Source organism: Manis javanica, chromosome 17 (assembly GCF_040802235.1).
Source record: "Manis javanica isolate MJ-LG chromosome 17, MJ_LKY, whole genome shotgun sequence".
Classification (NCBI taxonomy): Eukaryota; Metazoa; Chordata; class Mammalia; order Pholidota; family Manidae; genus Manis; species Manis javanica.
Genome location: NC_133172.1, coordinates 34,838,527 through 34,855,401, shown reverse-complemented (window position 1 = coordinate 34,855,401; position 16,875 = coordinate 34,838,527). Strand labels below are relative to the sequence as shown.

At 37.7% G+C, this 16,875-nt stretch overlaps 1 protein-coding gene across 12 annotated transcripts in view; it reads right to left on the bottom strand.

Moving 5' to 3' along the window:
- CHD9 (chromodomain helicase DNA binding protein 9) overlaps window positions 1-16,875 on the bottom strand; it is a 236,065-nt gene that overhangs the window by 36,507 nt on the left and 182,683 nt on the right. For 10 of the 12 annotated variants that reach the window (XM_073225725.1, XM_073225723.1, XM_073225719.1 and 7 more), the window contains 5 exons: window positions 15,546-15,588; window positions 14,232-14,451; window positions 11,436-11,638; window positions 7,877-8,779; window positions 6,785-6,948 (listed from right to left, as the gene is read on the bottom strand). In XM_073225725.1, coding sequence (XP_073081826.1) covers window positions 6,785-6,948; window positions 7,877-8,779; window positions 11,436-11,638; window positions 14,232-14,451; window positions 15,546-15,588 — 1,533 coding nt within the window. The remainder of the gene's footprint in view (window positions 1-6,784; window positions 6,949-7,876; window positions 8,780-11,435; window positions 11,639-14,231; window positions 14,452-15,545; window positions 15,589-16,875) is intronic. The other 2 variants (XM_073225724.1, XM_073225722.1) reach the window with 1 other exon arrangement.

The window sequence follows — 16,875 nt, the reverse complement described above, 5'->3', positions numbered from 1 at the left end:
CACATGTACATTAGATGTGTTTGGAAAGTACGCACAGTCTCACACACACATTACAATTCTGTAAGAAGTTATTCAAGAACAAATTCTTGTTGGTGAAGTTGAACAATATTACACTATGAAGACAGTTTAATATTCTTTTAACAACAAAAGTAATACAGGGGGGTGGAGCCAAGACGGCGGTATGAGTAGATCCCAAAACCATATATATTTTTGAAAATAAAACAAATACAACTATTCCTAAAAGAGAGACGAGAAGACACAGGACAACAGCCAGACTACATCCACACCTGTGAGAACCCAGCGACTTGTGAAGGGGATAAGACACAAGCCGCGGCCCGGCAGGACACGAGCGCGCCCCTCATCCTGCTCCTGGTGGGAGGAGAGGAGTCGGAGCGGGGAGGGAGAGGGAGCACAGGACTGCAAAATAGCCAGCCCTAGCCATCCACACTGGAGTGCAGACACACAGTGCATGGTGTGCTGGATGCTGGGGAAACAGGACAGTAAGACCTGTGAGCGGGTCGCAGCAACCAGCACCCACGGGACAAAGAAAAGTGAGTGCCCTTTGAAAATCTTAAAGGGACAGGGTCCTCACAGCTGGACGGAAGGGCCCTGGTGCAATCAGCCCAGTTACTGGGAATCCTGGGGAATTCCGGGCGCCCCAACTCCCTGGGTGGCAGTGCAGCTTGAAGGCCTCTTACGGTGATAAACAGCATCCCACCTGTTCCCCCTCTGGCGTAACTCTGCCATGGGGGCAGTGGACACGCCCACAGCAACTGCGAAGAGCTTCCACAGCAACTGGGCAAGAATTGGACACCCTGTCTGTGCGCAGCTGCCCAGCACAGCCATTGGGGGTCGCTGTTCTCCCAGGAGAGGAAGGCCACAAACCGGCAAGAAGGGACATTCTCCTAGCCGACACATGCGCCAGCTCCACACAACTACCTCTATTGCCATGAAAAGGCAGAAGAATTTGATCCAGACCAGACTAACCCAGACATCCTCCCTTGAGAAGGAATCTGGGGAGACAGACCTAACCAATCTCCCTGAAAAATAATTCAAAATAAAGGTCATAACCATGCTGATGGATCGTCAGAGAAATATGCAAGAGCTAAGGGATGCAGTCTGGAGGGAGATTGCAGAAATGAAACAATCTCTGGAAGGACTTAAGAGCAGACTGGATGAGGTGCAATAGGCCGTTAATGGAATAGAAATCAAAGAACAGGAACGCAGAGAAGCTGACGCAGAGATAAAAGAATCTCCAGAAATCAAACAATATTAAGAAAAATGTGTGACCAATCCAAATGGAACAATGTCCGCATTATAGGGGTACCAGAAGAAGAAGAGAGAGAAAAAGGATGGAAAGTGTATTTGAAGAAATAATTGTTGAAAACTTCACCAAACTGGAGGAGGAAATAGTTGCTCAGACTACGGAGGCACACAGAACTCCCGAGAGACGGGACCTAAAGAGGACAACATAATAATTAAATGGCAAAGATCAAGGACAAGGACAGAGTATTAAGGGCAGCCAGAGAGAAAAAAAAGGTCACCTACAAAGGAAAACCCAGCAGGCTATCACCAGACTTCTCAACAGAAACCTTACAGGCCAGAAGAGAATGGCATGATATATTTAATGCAATGAAACAGAAGGGCCTTGAACCAAGGACACTGTATCCAGCACGATTATCATTTAAATATGAAGGAGGGATTAAACAATTCCCAGACAAGCAAAAGTTGAGGGAATTTGCCTCCCACAAATCACCTCTACAGGGTATCTCAGAGGGACTGCTCTGGATGGGAGCACTTGTAAGGCTAAGTAGATGTCACCAGAGAAAATAAATTCACAGCAAAGAAAGTACACCAACCAAATACTAAATAAAGGCAAAAAATAATATCAGCTACCCACAAGAGCAGTTAAGGAAAACACAAAAGAGCACAGAATAAAACACCCAACACATATAAAGAATGGAGGAGGAGGAATAAGAAGGGAGAGAAATAAAGAATCACCAGACAATGTTTATAATAGCTCAACAAGCGAGTTAGACAGTAAGATAGTAAAGAAGCTAACCTTGAACCTTTGGTAATCACAAACTTAAAGCCTACAATGGCAATAAGCACATATCTTTCAATAACTACCCTAAATGTAAATGGACTGAATGCACCAATCAAAAGACACAGAGTTAATAGAATGGATAAAAAAGCAAGACCCATCTATATGCTGCTTACAAGAGACTCACCTCAAACCCAAAGACATGCACAGACTAAAAGTCAAGGGATGGAAAAACATATTTCAGGCAAACAACAGGGAGAAAAAAGCAGGTGTTGCAGAACTAGTATCAGACAAAATAGACTTCAAAACAAAGAAAGTAACAAGAGATAAAAAAGGACATTACATAATGATAAAGGGCTCAGTCCAACAAGAGGATATAACCATTATAAATATATATGCACCCAATACATGAGCACCAGCATATGTGAAGCAAATAGTAACAGAACTAAAGGAGGTAATAGAATGCAATGCATTCATTTTAGGAGACTTCAACACACCACTCACCCCAAAGGATAGATCCACTGGGCAGAAAATAAGTAAGGACACAGAGGCACTGAACAACACACTAGAACAGATGGACCTAACAGATATCTATAGAACTCTACATCGAAAAGCAACAGGATACACATTCTTCTCAAGTGCACATGGAACATTCTCCAGAATAGACCACATACTAGGCCACAAAAAGAGCCTCAGTAAATTCCAAAAGATTGAAATCCTACCAACCAACTTTTCAGACCACAAAGGTATAAAACTAGAAATAAATTGTACAAAGAAAGCAAAAGGGCTCACAAACACATGGAGGCTTAACAACATGCTCCTAAATAATCAATGGATGAACAAACAAATTAAAATAGAGATCAAGGAATATATAGAAACAAATGACAACAACAACACAAACCCCAACTTCTGTGGGACGCAGCGAAAGCAGTCTTAAGAGGAAAGTAAATCCAGGGATACTTAAAGAAGGAAGAACAATCCCAAATGAATAGTCTAATGTCACAATTATCGAAATTGGAAGAAGGAGAACAAATGAGGCCTAAAGTCAGCAGAAGGAGGGACACAATAAAGATAAGAGAAGAAATAAACAAAATTGAGAAGAATAAAACAATAGAAAAAAATCAATGAAACCAAGAGCTGGTTCTTTGAGAAAATAAACAAAATAGATAAGCCTCTAGCCAAACTTATTAAGAGAAAAAGAGAATCAACACACATCAACAGAATCAGAAACGAGAAAGGAAAAATCACAAAAACCCCACAGAAATACAAAGAATTATTAGAGAATACTATGAAAACCTATATGCTAACAAACTGGAAAACCTAGAAGAAAAAATGGACAACTTTCTAGAAAAATACAACCTTCCAAGACTGACCAAGGAAGAAACCCAAAATTTTAACAAATCAATTATGAGCAAAGAAATTGAAGCACTAATCAAAAAACTACTCAGGAACAAAACCCCCGGAGCCAGATGGATTTACCTTGGAATTTTATCAGACATATAGAGAAGACATAATACCCATTCTCCTTAAAGTTTTCCAAAAAATAGAAGAGGAGGGAATACTCCCAAACTCATTCTATGAAGCCAACATTACCGTAATACCAAAACCAGGCAAAGACCCCACCAAAAAAGAAAAGTACAGGTCGATATTCCTGATCAATGTAAATGCAAAAATACTAAACAAAATATTAGCAAACCGAATTCAAAAATATATCAAAAGGTTCATATACCACAACCAAGTGGGATTCATCTTAGGGATGCAAGGATGGTATAACATTTGAAAATTCATCAACATCATTTACCACATAAACAAAAAGGACAAAAACCACATGATCATCTCCATAGATAATGAAAAAGCATTCGAAAAAATTCAACATCCATTCATGATGAAAACTCTCAACCAAATGGGTACACAGGACAAGTCCCTCAACATAATAAAGGCCATATATGAGAAACCCACAGTTAACATCATACTGAACAGTGAGAAGCTGAAAGCTTTTCCTCTGAGATCGGGAAGAAGACAGGGATGCCCACTCTCCCCACTATTATTCAACGTAGTACTGGAGGTCCTAGCCACGGCAATTAGACAAAACAAAGAAATACTAGGAATCCAGATTGGGAAAGAAGAAGTTAAACAGTCATTATTTGCAGATGACATGATATTGTACAGAAAAAACCCTAAAGACTCCACTCCAAAACTACTAGAACTGATATCGTAATACAGCAAAGTTGCAGGATACAAAATTAATACACAGAAACCTGTGGCTTTCATATACACTAACAATGAACCAATAGAAAGAGAAATCAGGAAAACAATTCCATTCACAATTGCATCAAAAAGAATAAAATACCAAAGAATAAACCTAACCAAAGAAGTGAAAAACCAATACCCTGAAAACTATAAGACACTCTTAAGAGAAATTAAAGAGGACACTAACAAATGGAAACTCATCCCATGGTCTTGGCTAGGAAGAATTAATATCGTCAAAATGGCCATCCTACCCAAAACAATATACAGATTCGATGCAATCCCTATCATATTACCAACAACATTCTTCAACGAACTGGAACAAATAGTTCAAAAATTCATATGGAAACACCAGAGTCCCTGAATAGCCAAAGCAATCCTGAGAAGGAAGAATAAAGTGGGGGGGTGGGGGGATCTCACTCCCCAACTTCAAGCTCTACTACAAAGCCATAGCAATCAAGACAATTTGGTACTGGCACAAGAACAGAGCCACAGATCAATGGAACAGAATAGAGACTCCAAACATTAACCCAAACATATATGGACAATTAATATACGATAAAGGAGCCATGGCCATACAATGGAGAAATGACAGTCTCTTCAACAGATGGTGCTGGCAAAACTGGACAGCTACATGTAAGAAATGAAACTGGATCACTGTCTAACTCCATACACAAAAGTAAATTCGAAATGGATCAAAGACCTGAATGTAAGTCATGAAACCATAAAACTCTTAGAAAAAAACATAGGCAAAAATCTCTTGTACATAAACATGAGCAACTTCTTCATGAACATATCTCCCCCAGCAAGGAAAATAAAAGCAAAAATGAACAAGTGGGACTACATCAAGCTGAAAAGCTTCTGTACAGCGAAGGACACATAAACAGAACAAAAAGGTACCTTACAGTATGGGAGAATATATTCATAAATGACAGATCCGATAAAGGCTTGACATCCGAAATATATAAAGAGCTCACGCACCTCAACAAACAAAAAGCAAATAATCCAATTAAAAAATGGGCAGAAGAGCTGAATAGACAGTTTTCCAAAGAAGAAACTCAGATGGCCAACAGACACATGAAAAGATGCTCCACATCGCTTGTCATCAGAGAAATGCAAATTAAAACCACAATGAGATATCACCTCACACCAGTAAGGATCGCCATCATCGTAAAGACAAATAACAACAAATGTTGGCAAGGTTGTGGAGAAAGGAGAACCCTCCTACACTGCTGGTGGGAATGTAAATTAGTTCAACCACTGTGGAAAGCAGTATGGAGGTTCCTCAAAAAACTCAAAATAGAAATACCACTTGACCCAGGAATTCCACTTTTAGGAATTTACCCTAAGAATGCAGCAGCCCAGTTTGACAAAGGCAGATGCACCCCTACGTTTATTGCAGCACTATTTACAATAGCCAAGAAATGGAAGCAACCTAAGTGTCCATCAGTAGATGAACGGATAAAGAAGATGTGGTACATATACACAATGGAATATTATTCAGCCAGAAGAAGAAAACAGATCCTACCATTTGCAACAACATGGATGGAGCTAGAGGGTATTATGCTCAGTGAAATAAGCCAGGTGGAGAAAGACAAATACCAAATGATTTCACTCATATGTGGAGTATAAGAACAAAGAAAAACTGAAGGAACAAAACAGCAGCAGAATCACAGACCCCAAGAATGGACTAACAGTTACCAAAAGGAAAGGGACTGGGGAGAATGGGAGGGAAGGGAGGGGTGAGGGCAGGGAAAAAGAAAGGGGTATTATGATCAGCATATATAATGTGGAGGTGGGTATAGGGAGGGCTATGCAACAGAGAAGACAAGTAGTGACTCTACAACATCCTACTATGCTGATGGACAGTGACTGTAATGGGGTGTGTTGGGGGGACTTGATGAAGGGGGGAGCCTAGTAAATATAATGTTCTTCATGTAATTGTAGATTAATGATAAAAAAATAAAAAATGAGAAAAAAAAAGTAGTATAGGTCCCTAGTAAAAAGTCAAACAGCTCAAAAGTATATAAAAGTAGAGATTTCTTTGCTCTTCCATTTCCCAATCTCATTCCTAAAGGCAAGTACTCTTTTACTAGTCTAGTCACATACTGAAAGAATTGTATTAATCCAATCTCAACTTCTACTACTCAAAATACATGTACTTAAATGGACATTTTTGCCAAGTCATATGTGGGTTTGGTACATTTCTTTAAGGAGATTCTATTTCATAACAAAGTAATTGAATACTAACTTGTATGTGAACATAAGCATTTTGTCTTCACTCTAAATATTCTAGGGTTATGTTGAGAAACAGACACTTTAGTAGACCTATTTTACCTGATAGCCATAATTGATACTTTGTAAGCTAACACCAAAATGCCATCCTATATTTCACGGTCATCTGTTTTTCCACATAATAGAGTATCTACCATTAAACTAACAGAGAAAAATACCCAGTAAGTGACCTATTCTAGCAAGAAATTATTCATTTACCTTTGGCCAATATGAAGCGGCCAGCATGTATCCACCTTGTAAGAGGTAAGCAGACTCTGACGTTCCATTGTTCATTTGGAAACTATCCTGGGTCTCATCCTGGGTAGTGCTCAGTGATGCAACACTTTCTTCATCATAGGCTTTCATGTGAGGGGTGCCTTCTACTGAGAACAATTATAACCATTGAAAAAGGACTGCATAAAACTACTGTACATGTGCTTTTTAAATCTAATTCAGATAGATTAAAAAAAAAAGAACAAATGGCAAAGGGAAAAAAGCACTTAGAATACAATAAAGTATTATTTAAAAAATTAGCACAAAAGCAAAGTGGCATTAAGGGGTTTGAGGACAAAACATCCCTTTCTGCATGAAAATCTGACCTTCAAGTTAAAACTCTAGGTCTGTTTCCTGGAAATAGATGCATTCCTGATTGATAGACTGCATCTGGACTTGGAAGATCATACATACATACCTGAGGGGATACTGTAACTCTCTAAGGAGTGACTCATAACTGGGCATGTCCCTTGAGGCAACTCTCAAAGTTATGATTATAGAATTGTTACAAGAGATTCTGGCTCCTCGGGGGTGGGGGGTAAACAAGGCTCTTTAGGAAAGAGTGGCTCTAGCACCCACTTAATGTCAATTCATTTCCTTGCACCTGTGCTGTTGGGAGTGCTGCAAGGACACCCATCCTGTTATCTTTCTGAGTAGATAGCTGCCAAGTAGCACCTATGATACTCTTGTTGGTCTGACTGCTTAATCTAAGAATCCTGGTGGCTGATACAGAATACTGTCTTTACTTGTTCACTGATGAACTTGTTCCAAGAGAAATAGAATACTAAATTTCAGGCAATCACAAAGAAATCAAACTATTATGTAAAATCTCTAATTCCTCTGTTTGACTAAGTCATATTGCAATACCTTGAATATTGAATAGTGAGTGTGTACCAGTTCTAATTTCCTTTTCAATAGTGCTTCTCTAAGAAAATCTGTACACATAACAAGCTGACAACTGCAAACATCTAGTCAATTCTTGTAATTTTCACTTTAAATGTTGTCTTAAAATAAAGGGAAAGTACTTTATGCATGTACCTCGCTTCTGGACTTCCTCTTCTTCACTGTCACATTCTTCTGATGAAGATGAAGAGGAGGAGGAAGATGAAGAGGAGGAGGATGAGGATGAAGATGCTGAAGAGCAAGAGGAGGATGAAGAAGAACTTGAGCCTGATCGAGAGTGGGAACAGGAGGAGGAGGAAGACGAGGAGGTGGAAGATCTGGAAGAACACGATGATCTCTCAGAGTCAGAGTCAGAGTCAGAACTAGATTCTGATCCTCTTTTGTGGACTTGCTGTTTCTTAGAAGCTGGGTTTGGAGTTAGGGGTTCTGTTCTGGCTGCAACCATGCGTCGGTCTGTTTCACCTTTTCCACCAGATTTCTGGTCTCCGGTAGCTGGTGGTAAGACACCATTCTTTGGACTTACAGGCTCAGACTTTATTAGTGTCCTGGTTTCATCAGAAGACATGGATTCTTCTTCAGAAGACTGAGGCTCCTCTTTCAGGCTTTCACTTTTCACTTTGATATCCTCTAAAATAATACCTTTAGTATCTAGGAGCCTTGGTAGAGAGGTAAGAGGAGCAGAAAGTGCTACTTGGTATTGCTGTAAAAGGGGGGTAGAAGTCCTTGAATGAGCCATCCTGCTTCGACTATAGTTCCTTTGAGCTATCATAAATGACAGTTCAGGATCACGAAGAATGTGATAGTCTGTTCGGCTCACTCCATGTTTGGCAGCTCCAATAAGCAAGTCCCTATCATGAGGGCCACATTCCCACCAGACTGGTAAGTCTGGATTTGGATGGCAAAACTTCAGGCGTTCAAACAATTGTGGATGTCGGAGGGCCTGTTCCCGTACCTTCCTTAGAAGTTCAATGCGATACAGAGTCCTAGAAGCACGTTCTTCTGTGATTGGCTGGATAAAAATATTTGGATCCACCAATTCTACATTGAAACAAGAACAAAAATAGTAACCTCAAAAATACTCTATTACAGATCTAAAACAAACAATGAAAATTCTAAAATGTACCTCTACTCAGTATCTTGTCTAGCTTCCAGAATTTCTTTTTAATATTTTTAAATGAGAGAAAATACAAGTTTTAAGAAGAAGTACCAAATATATACACTGGATCTTCTGAAAGTGAGTACAATGTAAGATTATTCTAGAAGTACATTAATATAACTAAGAATTTACTTTTTTGAATTCCCTATGAGCTACGCCTCTACTAATTCATGTCTTAATCAAAGAGAAAAACTTACTTGAACTCATTTATAAATATAAATTAAGTTAAGCAATACCCCATAGACAAATAGAAGTCCACATATCCCCAACCACACCAAGATTCCTTGGGATGTTGCAGTGCACTCTCAACAAAGGCTTCCTTAAAATTTGAAACACCAGAACATTTGGTAACACTGTATGAAGTACTAGTTTGAGATGGTTCGGTGTCAACAGATCTTGCTATATTCCTTTTGATAAGGTCACATCTTTGCAGGCAGAGAAACTGGTCATTGGGAAGCATCCAAAAAGTGTTGGACTTGAAATGATGCAGGAACCATCTAAAGGAGCCCTAATGGCCAAATTTGTGATAATTTGAGCATCAAAAAAAAGAATGATGGTACTGGATTATGACCTATAGAATAAACTAAATATCCCTGAGTCCACACTGATATGAATAAATAGTTGGTCAAGCAGACAAGGGAGATCCAATAGTCCTTCCTTGCAGAATTCCACAGTAAAAACTGTTGCACACAAGCTCTACTGATGGATACTAAAGTCAACGGGTGAAAAATTTGGGGAGAAACAGGATTTGAGTAAAGTATCTCCTCAAATTATTTAACTTTGGTGGGTGAAGAATGAGAGCAAATTTATATTGGAGAAACAAGCAAAAACTACCTTAACCAAATAATCAAGGGCAAGATCATCAGTAGTAAGACACTGATATCATGAACTCCATGATACTATGTTCTGAGAAGGATACGCCATTTTTGTGGTACTTTTGACAAAAACACATAACCACAATCCAATCATGTGAAAACACAAGATAAATCCAAATTGAGGGATTTGGGGCAAAATAACTGATAAGTACTTTTCAAAGGCATCAAGACCATGAAGGAGAAGAAAAAATTGAGGACCCATTACAGACTGCAGGAGACTAAGGAGAAAAAAAAAACAAATACAATGTGGGATCATGGGACAAAAAAGGACATCTGTGGAAAAACTGGTAAGATTCGACTAGGTATTCAGTTTAGTTAATGGTATTATGCTAACATTATCTTCCTGGTCTGATAACTAGTCATGTAGTCATTTAAGATTTTAACATTGGGGGAGGCAACATGAAGAATATATGGAAACTCCTGTGGCTTCTGCAACTTTTCTGAGATTCTAATAGTTCAAATGAAGTTAAAAGAAAAAATCAAGGACCATGTAAAAATAAATATGGAACAGGAAACAAGAGTGTGAATAGTTGTACAGTGACCAAAAGGTGAACACATCCCATTGGTAAGTAACTGCAGTTATTTAAGAAATAGGGTATTATTTTTTTCTTTCAATTTACATTTTGTTTTCAAGCAATTACTAGATTGTTAGGACATAAACACTTGTCAAGTAGTTTGGACCTAATTATTTATCAAACAAAACTTTTGGCCTCAGGTGCTATGACAAATTACTGAGACATTAAGGGCACTGTGAACTGAGGAAGTTTGGAAAACTGATGGGAATTTGAAAATAAAAAAAGAAACAGGGCCTCTTAGCAACCATAATTAATACACTCTGCTTTATGTCTTTTTAAACCCATTGACCATGTTATAACAAGACCTTCAAGAAGACTAAAATCTACCCGAACTATGTGGTATTTGGGTGGTCATGTGATCAGCTACTCTATTCAGTGGACTGAGAACAGACCATTAGGGAAATAAAATTCAAAGAAGCAAACAAACCCACATGGGATTTAAGTCCCTTTATAAGCCATTTGTATTTTTACTATGAAATAGGAGTAGGAAGCTCCTGGAAATCAGAAGTCATATTCAACAAAAAATGGAGATAGTTGCTTTTAACACAGTATTACGGAAAGGAATTGCTAACAAGATGAGCTATTTCTCTGCTCTATAAAGACAATGAAATTTACCCCACAACAGGGCCTTAGCCGAGCATTACTACCTCTGATTAGCTGTTTTTTGAAGGCACCAGTGGTTTTTTCTACCAAAAGTCTTTGAAATGTTTTTGAGCAGGGGGCCCCATGCCTTGTAAAATTATTCATGTAAGTAAGCCGTCTACCACAGTTCCTGTAAGATAGCTAAGAATATAGGTTAGTTCTGTTCACCAAAAGCTATCCTTTATCTTCCACCTTTCCTGATCATAAATCTAATACTAAATAAACATTGGCTATTTTCTCAAAACTTGACATCTACTTTTACTTTTATTCTCTTTAGATTCTCATTTGAGCATTAATGAATAGAGGATCTTTAGCATAATTAATTTATAATTTTGAAAATTGCTGACATGCTGGACCAGAGCCAGTATTGAATAAGAGTTGAAGAGTCCTGAATTTTAGTGATTTTGTTTTTACCAAAACAAGGGAAAAAAAATTTTCATACATACCTTCTTTGGAAGGAAGGCGACAAACTCGCCGACACATAGACATGAATGCATACAAATATTTCTCCAGACTATCATCAGTTTTCTTATGTAGCCTAGCCATAGCTCTAAATTTTGTCCAATCAAATTGGCCTCTGTCAGGATCAAATACCACTCCAAAAGTAGATACAACTCTATAGAAGTCAGCTTCTTCTCTTCTTGTCCATCTATTTTGAGTCAGATTGAATAAATATTTACCAATACTGATTATAATAACTGTAATAAAAATTAAAACATTTCAAGTAACTAATATTTAAAAGGATTAAATTCAGGGTTATTGCCTTATAAACATTTTAAAGTGCTAGTGGACTTATCCATCCAACCATGGCTCTTTTCCTTTAGATAAGAGTATTTTTTGCATATTTACTGAGAAAATATGCAGGGGATTTAAGATTACATAAGATATGGGAACTCTAACATCAGGAAAAAGATAAAACATTTTAAACTAAATAGGCAGTATTTTATAGTTCCATATGTCATAGAGACCAAGAATTTTAGTAGAATACAGAAGATGGAAGGATCAATCAATTCAGGCTTGAGTGATCATGAAAGGTACCACAAAGTGGCAAAGAGAAGGCTACAACTGGGAGGGAATGCTAAGGAAGAGGGCAGAGGATAAGTAGGAAGGAACCTACATTTTGGGGGAATGATGAATAATCCAGATTGAAAAGGATATGGCTCATACTGGCAACAGTGGGAAAGACGGTTGGGGTGAGATTATTAAATACTCTAAATGCCTGACTAAAAATAGTCTCTATTCAGTTGAAAGTTCCTATAGGTACTTTTAAGAGAGTAATATCCTCACACATCACAGATATCTAAACACAAGTCTCTACTTCTAGAACCTTTCCCCTGCTTAACCCACAGATTGTTGTATAAATGAGGCAGTTCATATGAGAAAGACGTTTGAAAGGCATTAATAGTGCATTCTTGTTAAAGTGGTGATACATTAGAAGATTAATGTAATGATGCAACAACAGTTAGTCTGGGAAGCCAGTCAAATAATATCAACCTTGCACCTGGGTGGTAAAAGTAGGAATAGAAAAAAAAGGATGAATTGAAAAACTACACAGGACACACAATAATATGATACAGTGCTCACTCTTAAAGAATTTACAACTTAGAAAAACAAGACAAAGTAAGGAAAAGTAAATGTCATGATAATATTTTATGATCTTGTAACAACTGAGTAGTATATAAGTGCAGAAAACCAGAGAATACTGTGAGCCAGACTGGCTGAGAAAAAAATAAATGGGAGAGAAAGGACATGGGTTGAGGTTTTAGGGATGGGTTACGTATGCACTAAAAAACAGGAAGAAGAGTATTCCAGGTGGTAAGAACAACATAAGCTAGGGTATTGAGTCAAGAATAAGTAGGACATTATGGGTAAGGAGTAGTAGTGAACAGAATCAGAAATGCATGCTGAAGCCTAACTGAAGAGATTTGAACTAATAAGTCTTAAGAAATTAGACTTTCACCTATATTGAATAATGAGCCACTGAATATCATGATAAAACTAGTATTTTAGGGAGATTGACCCAGATCTGATGGACTGAGGGAAAATGTATGTGGTACATTAAAGATGACCACAAAATCTTTGCCACTCTTCCCATTCAGAGGTGCAACTTCTTTCACTTTCCCTCTAATCTTGGTTGGTCCTGTGATTTTTTTTTTAACAGAAGGTGGCAGAAGGGACACTTTGTAACTGTGAAGTTGGGTCCTTAAGAAACCAACTTCTGCCTCTGCCACTTGGAATACTTCCTCTCAGACTCTGAGCCCCCGGGGGACAGCCAGCACCAATAGCCAGCTCGCTGTGTGAGCAAGGGCATTCTGTACCTTCCAGCACTCCTACCAACATCATGAGAAGCAGAAGAACCACTTGGTCAACCCACAGAATCATGACAAATAAAAACTGATACTATTTTAAGTCACCAGGTTTTGGGTATGGGTTTTTATGCAATGAGAAATAAACAAAACAGTGTATTTATAGAGGCAGTAGTATTTGAAGATTATGTCTATGAACTTCTAAAATCTTACATTTCAGACTAAATTCTGGTTACAACAAATGTGCTACAAATAATACAAAAGAACAGTGATTTATTTTCTAGAGAGCTTCCAAGGACTGAGGTTTAACAAGGAGGCCAGGTTATTGCTAAACACTGCTTTTCTTTTCCATGTATTTCACGCTTTTTAAAAAATTAAGGCTTTGGGAATGAGAGAAGCTTGTCTGTCTTCTTAACAATGTCTCTTGCAAGAAGTTCTACTATTTTTTTCCCCTTTGCTATCAGTAGTTACAAGGGTTAATCTTCTGTATAAAGCAAAGACAGACTTGTCATATGTACATTCCTATATTTCATAAAAGTCATACTGTAAAGAATTTATTTCTTTATAAGAATTTTATTTTAGAATGGAATTTATTTCTTGTAATTCAAATATTACATGTTTAATGGTATGTTTCTTTGATAATTTAATTCTTGAGTTTGCTATGCAGCTTCTTTTTCATACCTCACTATAAACATGACAAAAGAATGATTAAATATTAACTATTGCTAGTAACTACACTGCAGTCATCTTTACTAGTTTGACCATATTTGTGTATAATTACACAAGTAAATGTGTATAAAGCACTTTGCTCTGACCAACTTCTCTACCTATAGGTAACACCTCTCACAAGATGAGATAATCACACCTGAAAAGCATTCAGAACAAACAGTATATTTAGGTATTATATATTAAAAATAAGTGCTATTATTGTCTTACCTCTGCTGTCTTTCTATCTTGGCTGCCATTTTTGGATTAAGAGTGGCTTCTTCATAAAGAGGACGCATCACACTGGCAGGCACTGAGAAAGTAGGTTGTATCTGCTGAATTTGTCTGTTTTTATTAGTACGCTGATATGCAGTGATGAGACGCCTCAAACGTGTGGTCAAAGCTGACTGAGTAGGCCAATAAATTTTATCACCCTCCATCAGATGACCATCTATATTTAAGGAAACTCATGTCAATAACAAACAAAACAAAAAAACCCAGAAACCTAAACAAATACTGTAATGAACCTCACAAAAATGGCAGAATTTCCTTACTTAAAGGAACTTTTAACTTTTAATCTGACTATGTGGGAAACCAAACCAAGCCAATCTCTCATCATAGAAAGTTTTAACTACAGGTCTGAAAACATTACAACAAACACTACGAGTAGCTCCAAGTAAGTAGGTCATAGTGGAAGTGGAATAAAGAACCACAATGTTACCCACTTAAAGAGAACTTCACTTGCACAGAAAACAGATCTTGAATTTCCAGGTCTCGTACATCTTATTGGCTAGCAATACTTAGTATTTTAACTTAAATAAAAAGTCAAACTGAAATCCTATGAAAAGTTGAATACTATATGCTTTTTTAATTAAAGCCTTTTGTATTAAATTAATCTCAATTTAATTAGAACCAAAACATTTAAAAAGTTGTTAGGAAGGAAGACATTTTAAAAAACACAGTGTGACAATCCTGTAACTTTTAAGCTTTTTATTCAACTAATGAAGTTCAGGACCTAACTTTCTAGTTCCGGGAGGTAATATTATAATTATATACACTATTCAAGGGGTAATCATTCATGCTAGGCAAATCTACTCCTTCATTCCTAGTGGAACTATGGACAGTGAGGCACTGCTCCACTTGGGTGCCAACTGGGAATAACAGTACTCTTCCAACAGTATGTTCCTTCCTTGGTATCTGAAGGAAGTGGAAGCAAGACCCTGCAAAGAAAAGCTCTGCAGAAACTGAGTGATACAGAATGGTTCCTAATGGGCAGAAGAAACTAATTGAAATCTCACAACTTTAATAATCAAGTAATGAAATCATCAAAGTTTCTATTCTGTAAAAGCTCTGTCACTGTGTAATCTGCGACAACTCAAGATAATAAATTCTCAATCAACTTGCATGTCCTATAATGATTACAACTGTCTTCAATAAACATTTCATAAATACCTGAGATATAATGGTGTAATAGTTTATTGTTTTCATGGTATCATGAAATATTAATTTCCACTAATACTATGTAAATAAATAGTTGCAATTTACCTCCATCTGCTATAACAAGATCTCCTGGTGAGGAAACATCATCCTTTTAAAAGAAACAGAAATTTGTCATAAGGCAATTGGGTCAATACATGTAAAAGAGAAACAAGGAAAGAGCTTGTACTGGATATTTAACTTTTATTTGTCTATTACATAGTCTTTATAAGAGAATTTTCTTTGCAATAGAATTTCTGATGACTGATTTAGCAAAAATAAAACTTAAATTTCTTGTTATTTCTTGCCTCTTCATAACTTCTCTCCTGCTTTTGATACTTTAGACCAGTTATTATTTACTAAAATTATTTCCTTTCCTCTATTCAGTTTTAGGCCAGTTTTTCTCCATCCTCCCTCTAACAATAAATATGCCTTAGGTTTTATTGCTAACTGTGGTTTTTTTTTCATTCTACATACCAATTATCAGAATATTCATTCCCATATTTGATTATTAGATAACCTGCAAATCTTTTCTTTTTTAGCCTTGAACAGTTTGCTTGTACTGGATATTTAATATTTATTTGTCAATAGAGCACCTCCAATTAGGTATCCCAACATTACCACAAATTTAACATAGTCATAACCTTGATGATTTTAGGCCAATGACTACCTGCTTCTATTGTTTTAGAAAAGCCTTAAGTTAGAATCATCTTCATTCAGTAGTCTTTTTCCTGTGGTTGCTTTTAACCTTTTCTCTTTGGTTTATCTGCAGTTGCACCAGGATGTGTTGTTTTGGGGTGGATTTAATTTTCTTTATCCTGCCAAGATCCCCTTTACTTTTTGAATCTGAGCATTCATGTCTTTCTTCAAGCTGGAAAAATTTTCAGTTGATAGCTGTTAAAATAGGGCTTCTCCCTTATGTTCTCTAGTCTTTCCTTTTCGAATGCTTATTAGACATATGCCAGACTTCAAGGTAGCCTTTCTGTCTCTAAAACGTTTTTTTGTTTTTTCCATTGTGCTGGTTATTGATTTATTGCCTATCATACTTATTACTGGCTCTAAGGAAATGGATATGGGCTCTTTAAATACTTTTTCTTAGCCAACCGGTATGCGTTAAACTTTGTCAGCAGAGGGAGCCCCAGAGACACTGTAGGAGGTAAAGGGTTTTCCTTCCTGGTTCTGGGGGGCTCCTCCTCCCTTGGCTCAGCTGCCACATCCCGTCCAGCTCCTGCCAGTTCAGGCAGCCTCTTAGCACCTCGTGCCCGCAGCTTTCCCTAGCAACGTCCCCTTAGGTGATTTTGCAGTGGAATGCCTCCAGGGCAGACACCTAGGAAACGCTTCCATGGCAGCCCCAGCAGCAGCCCGGGTAGCCCAGCGATTGTGCGGCTCACAGCCGCAG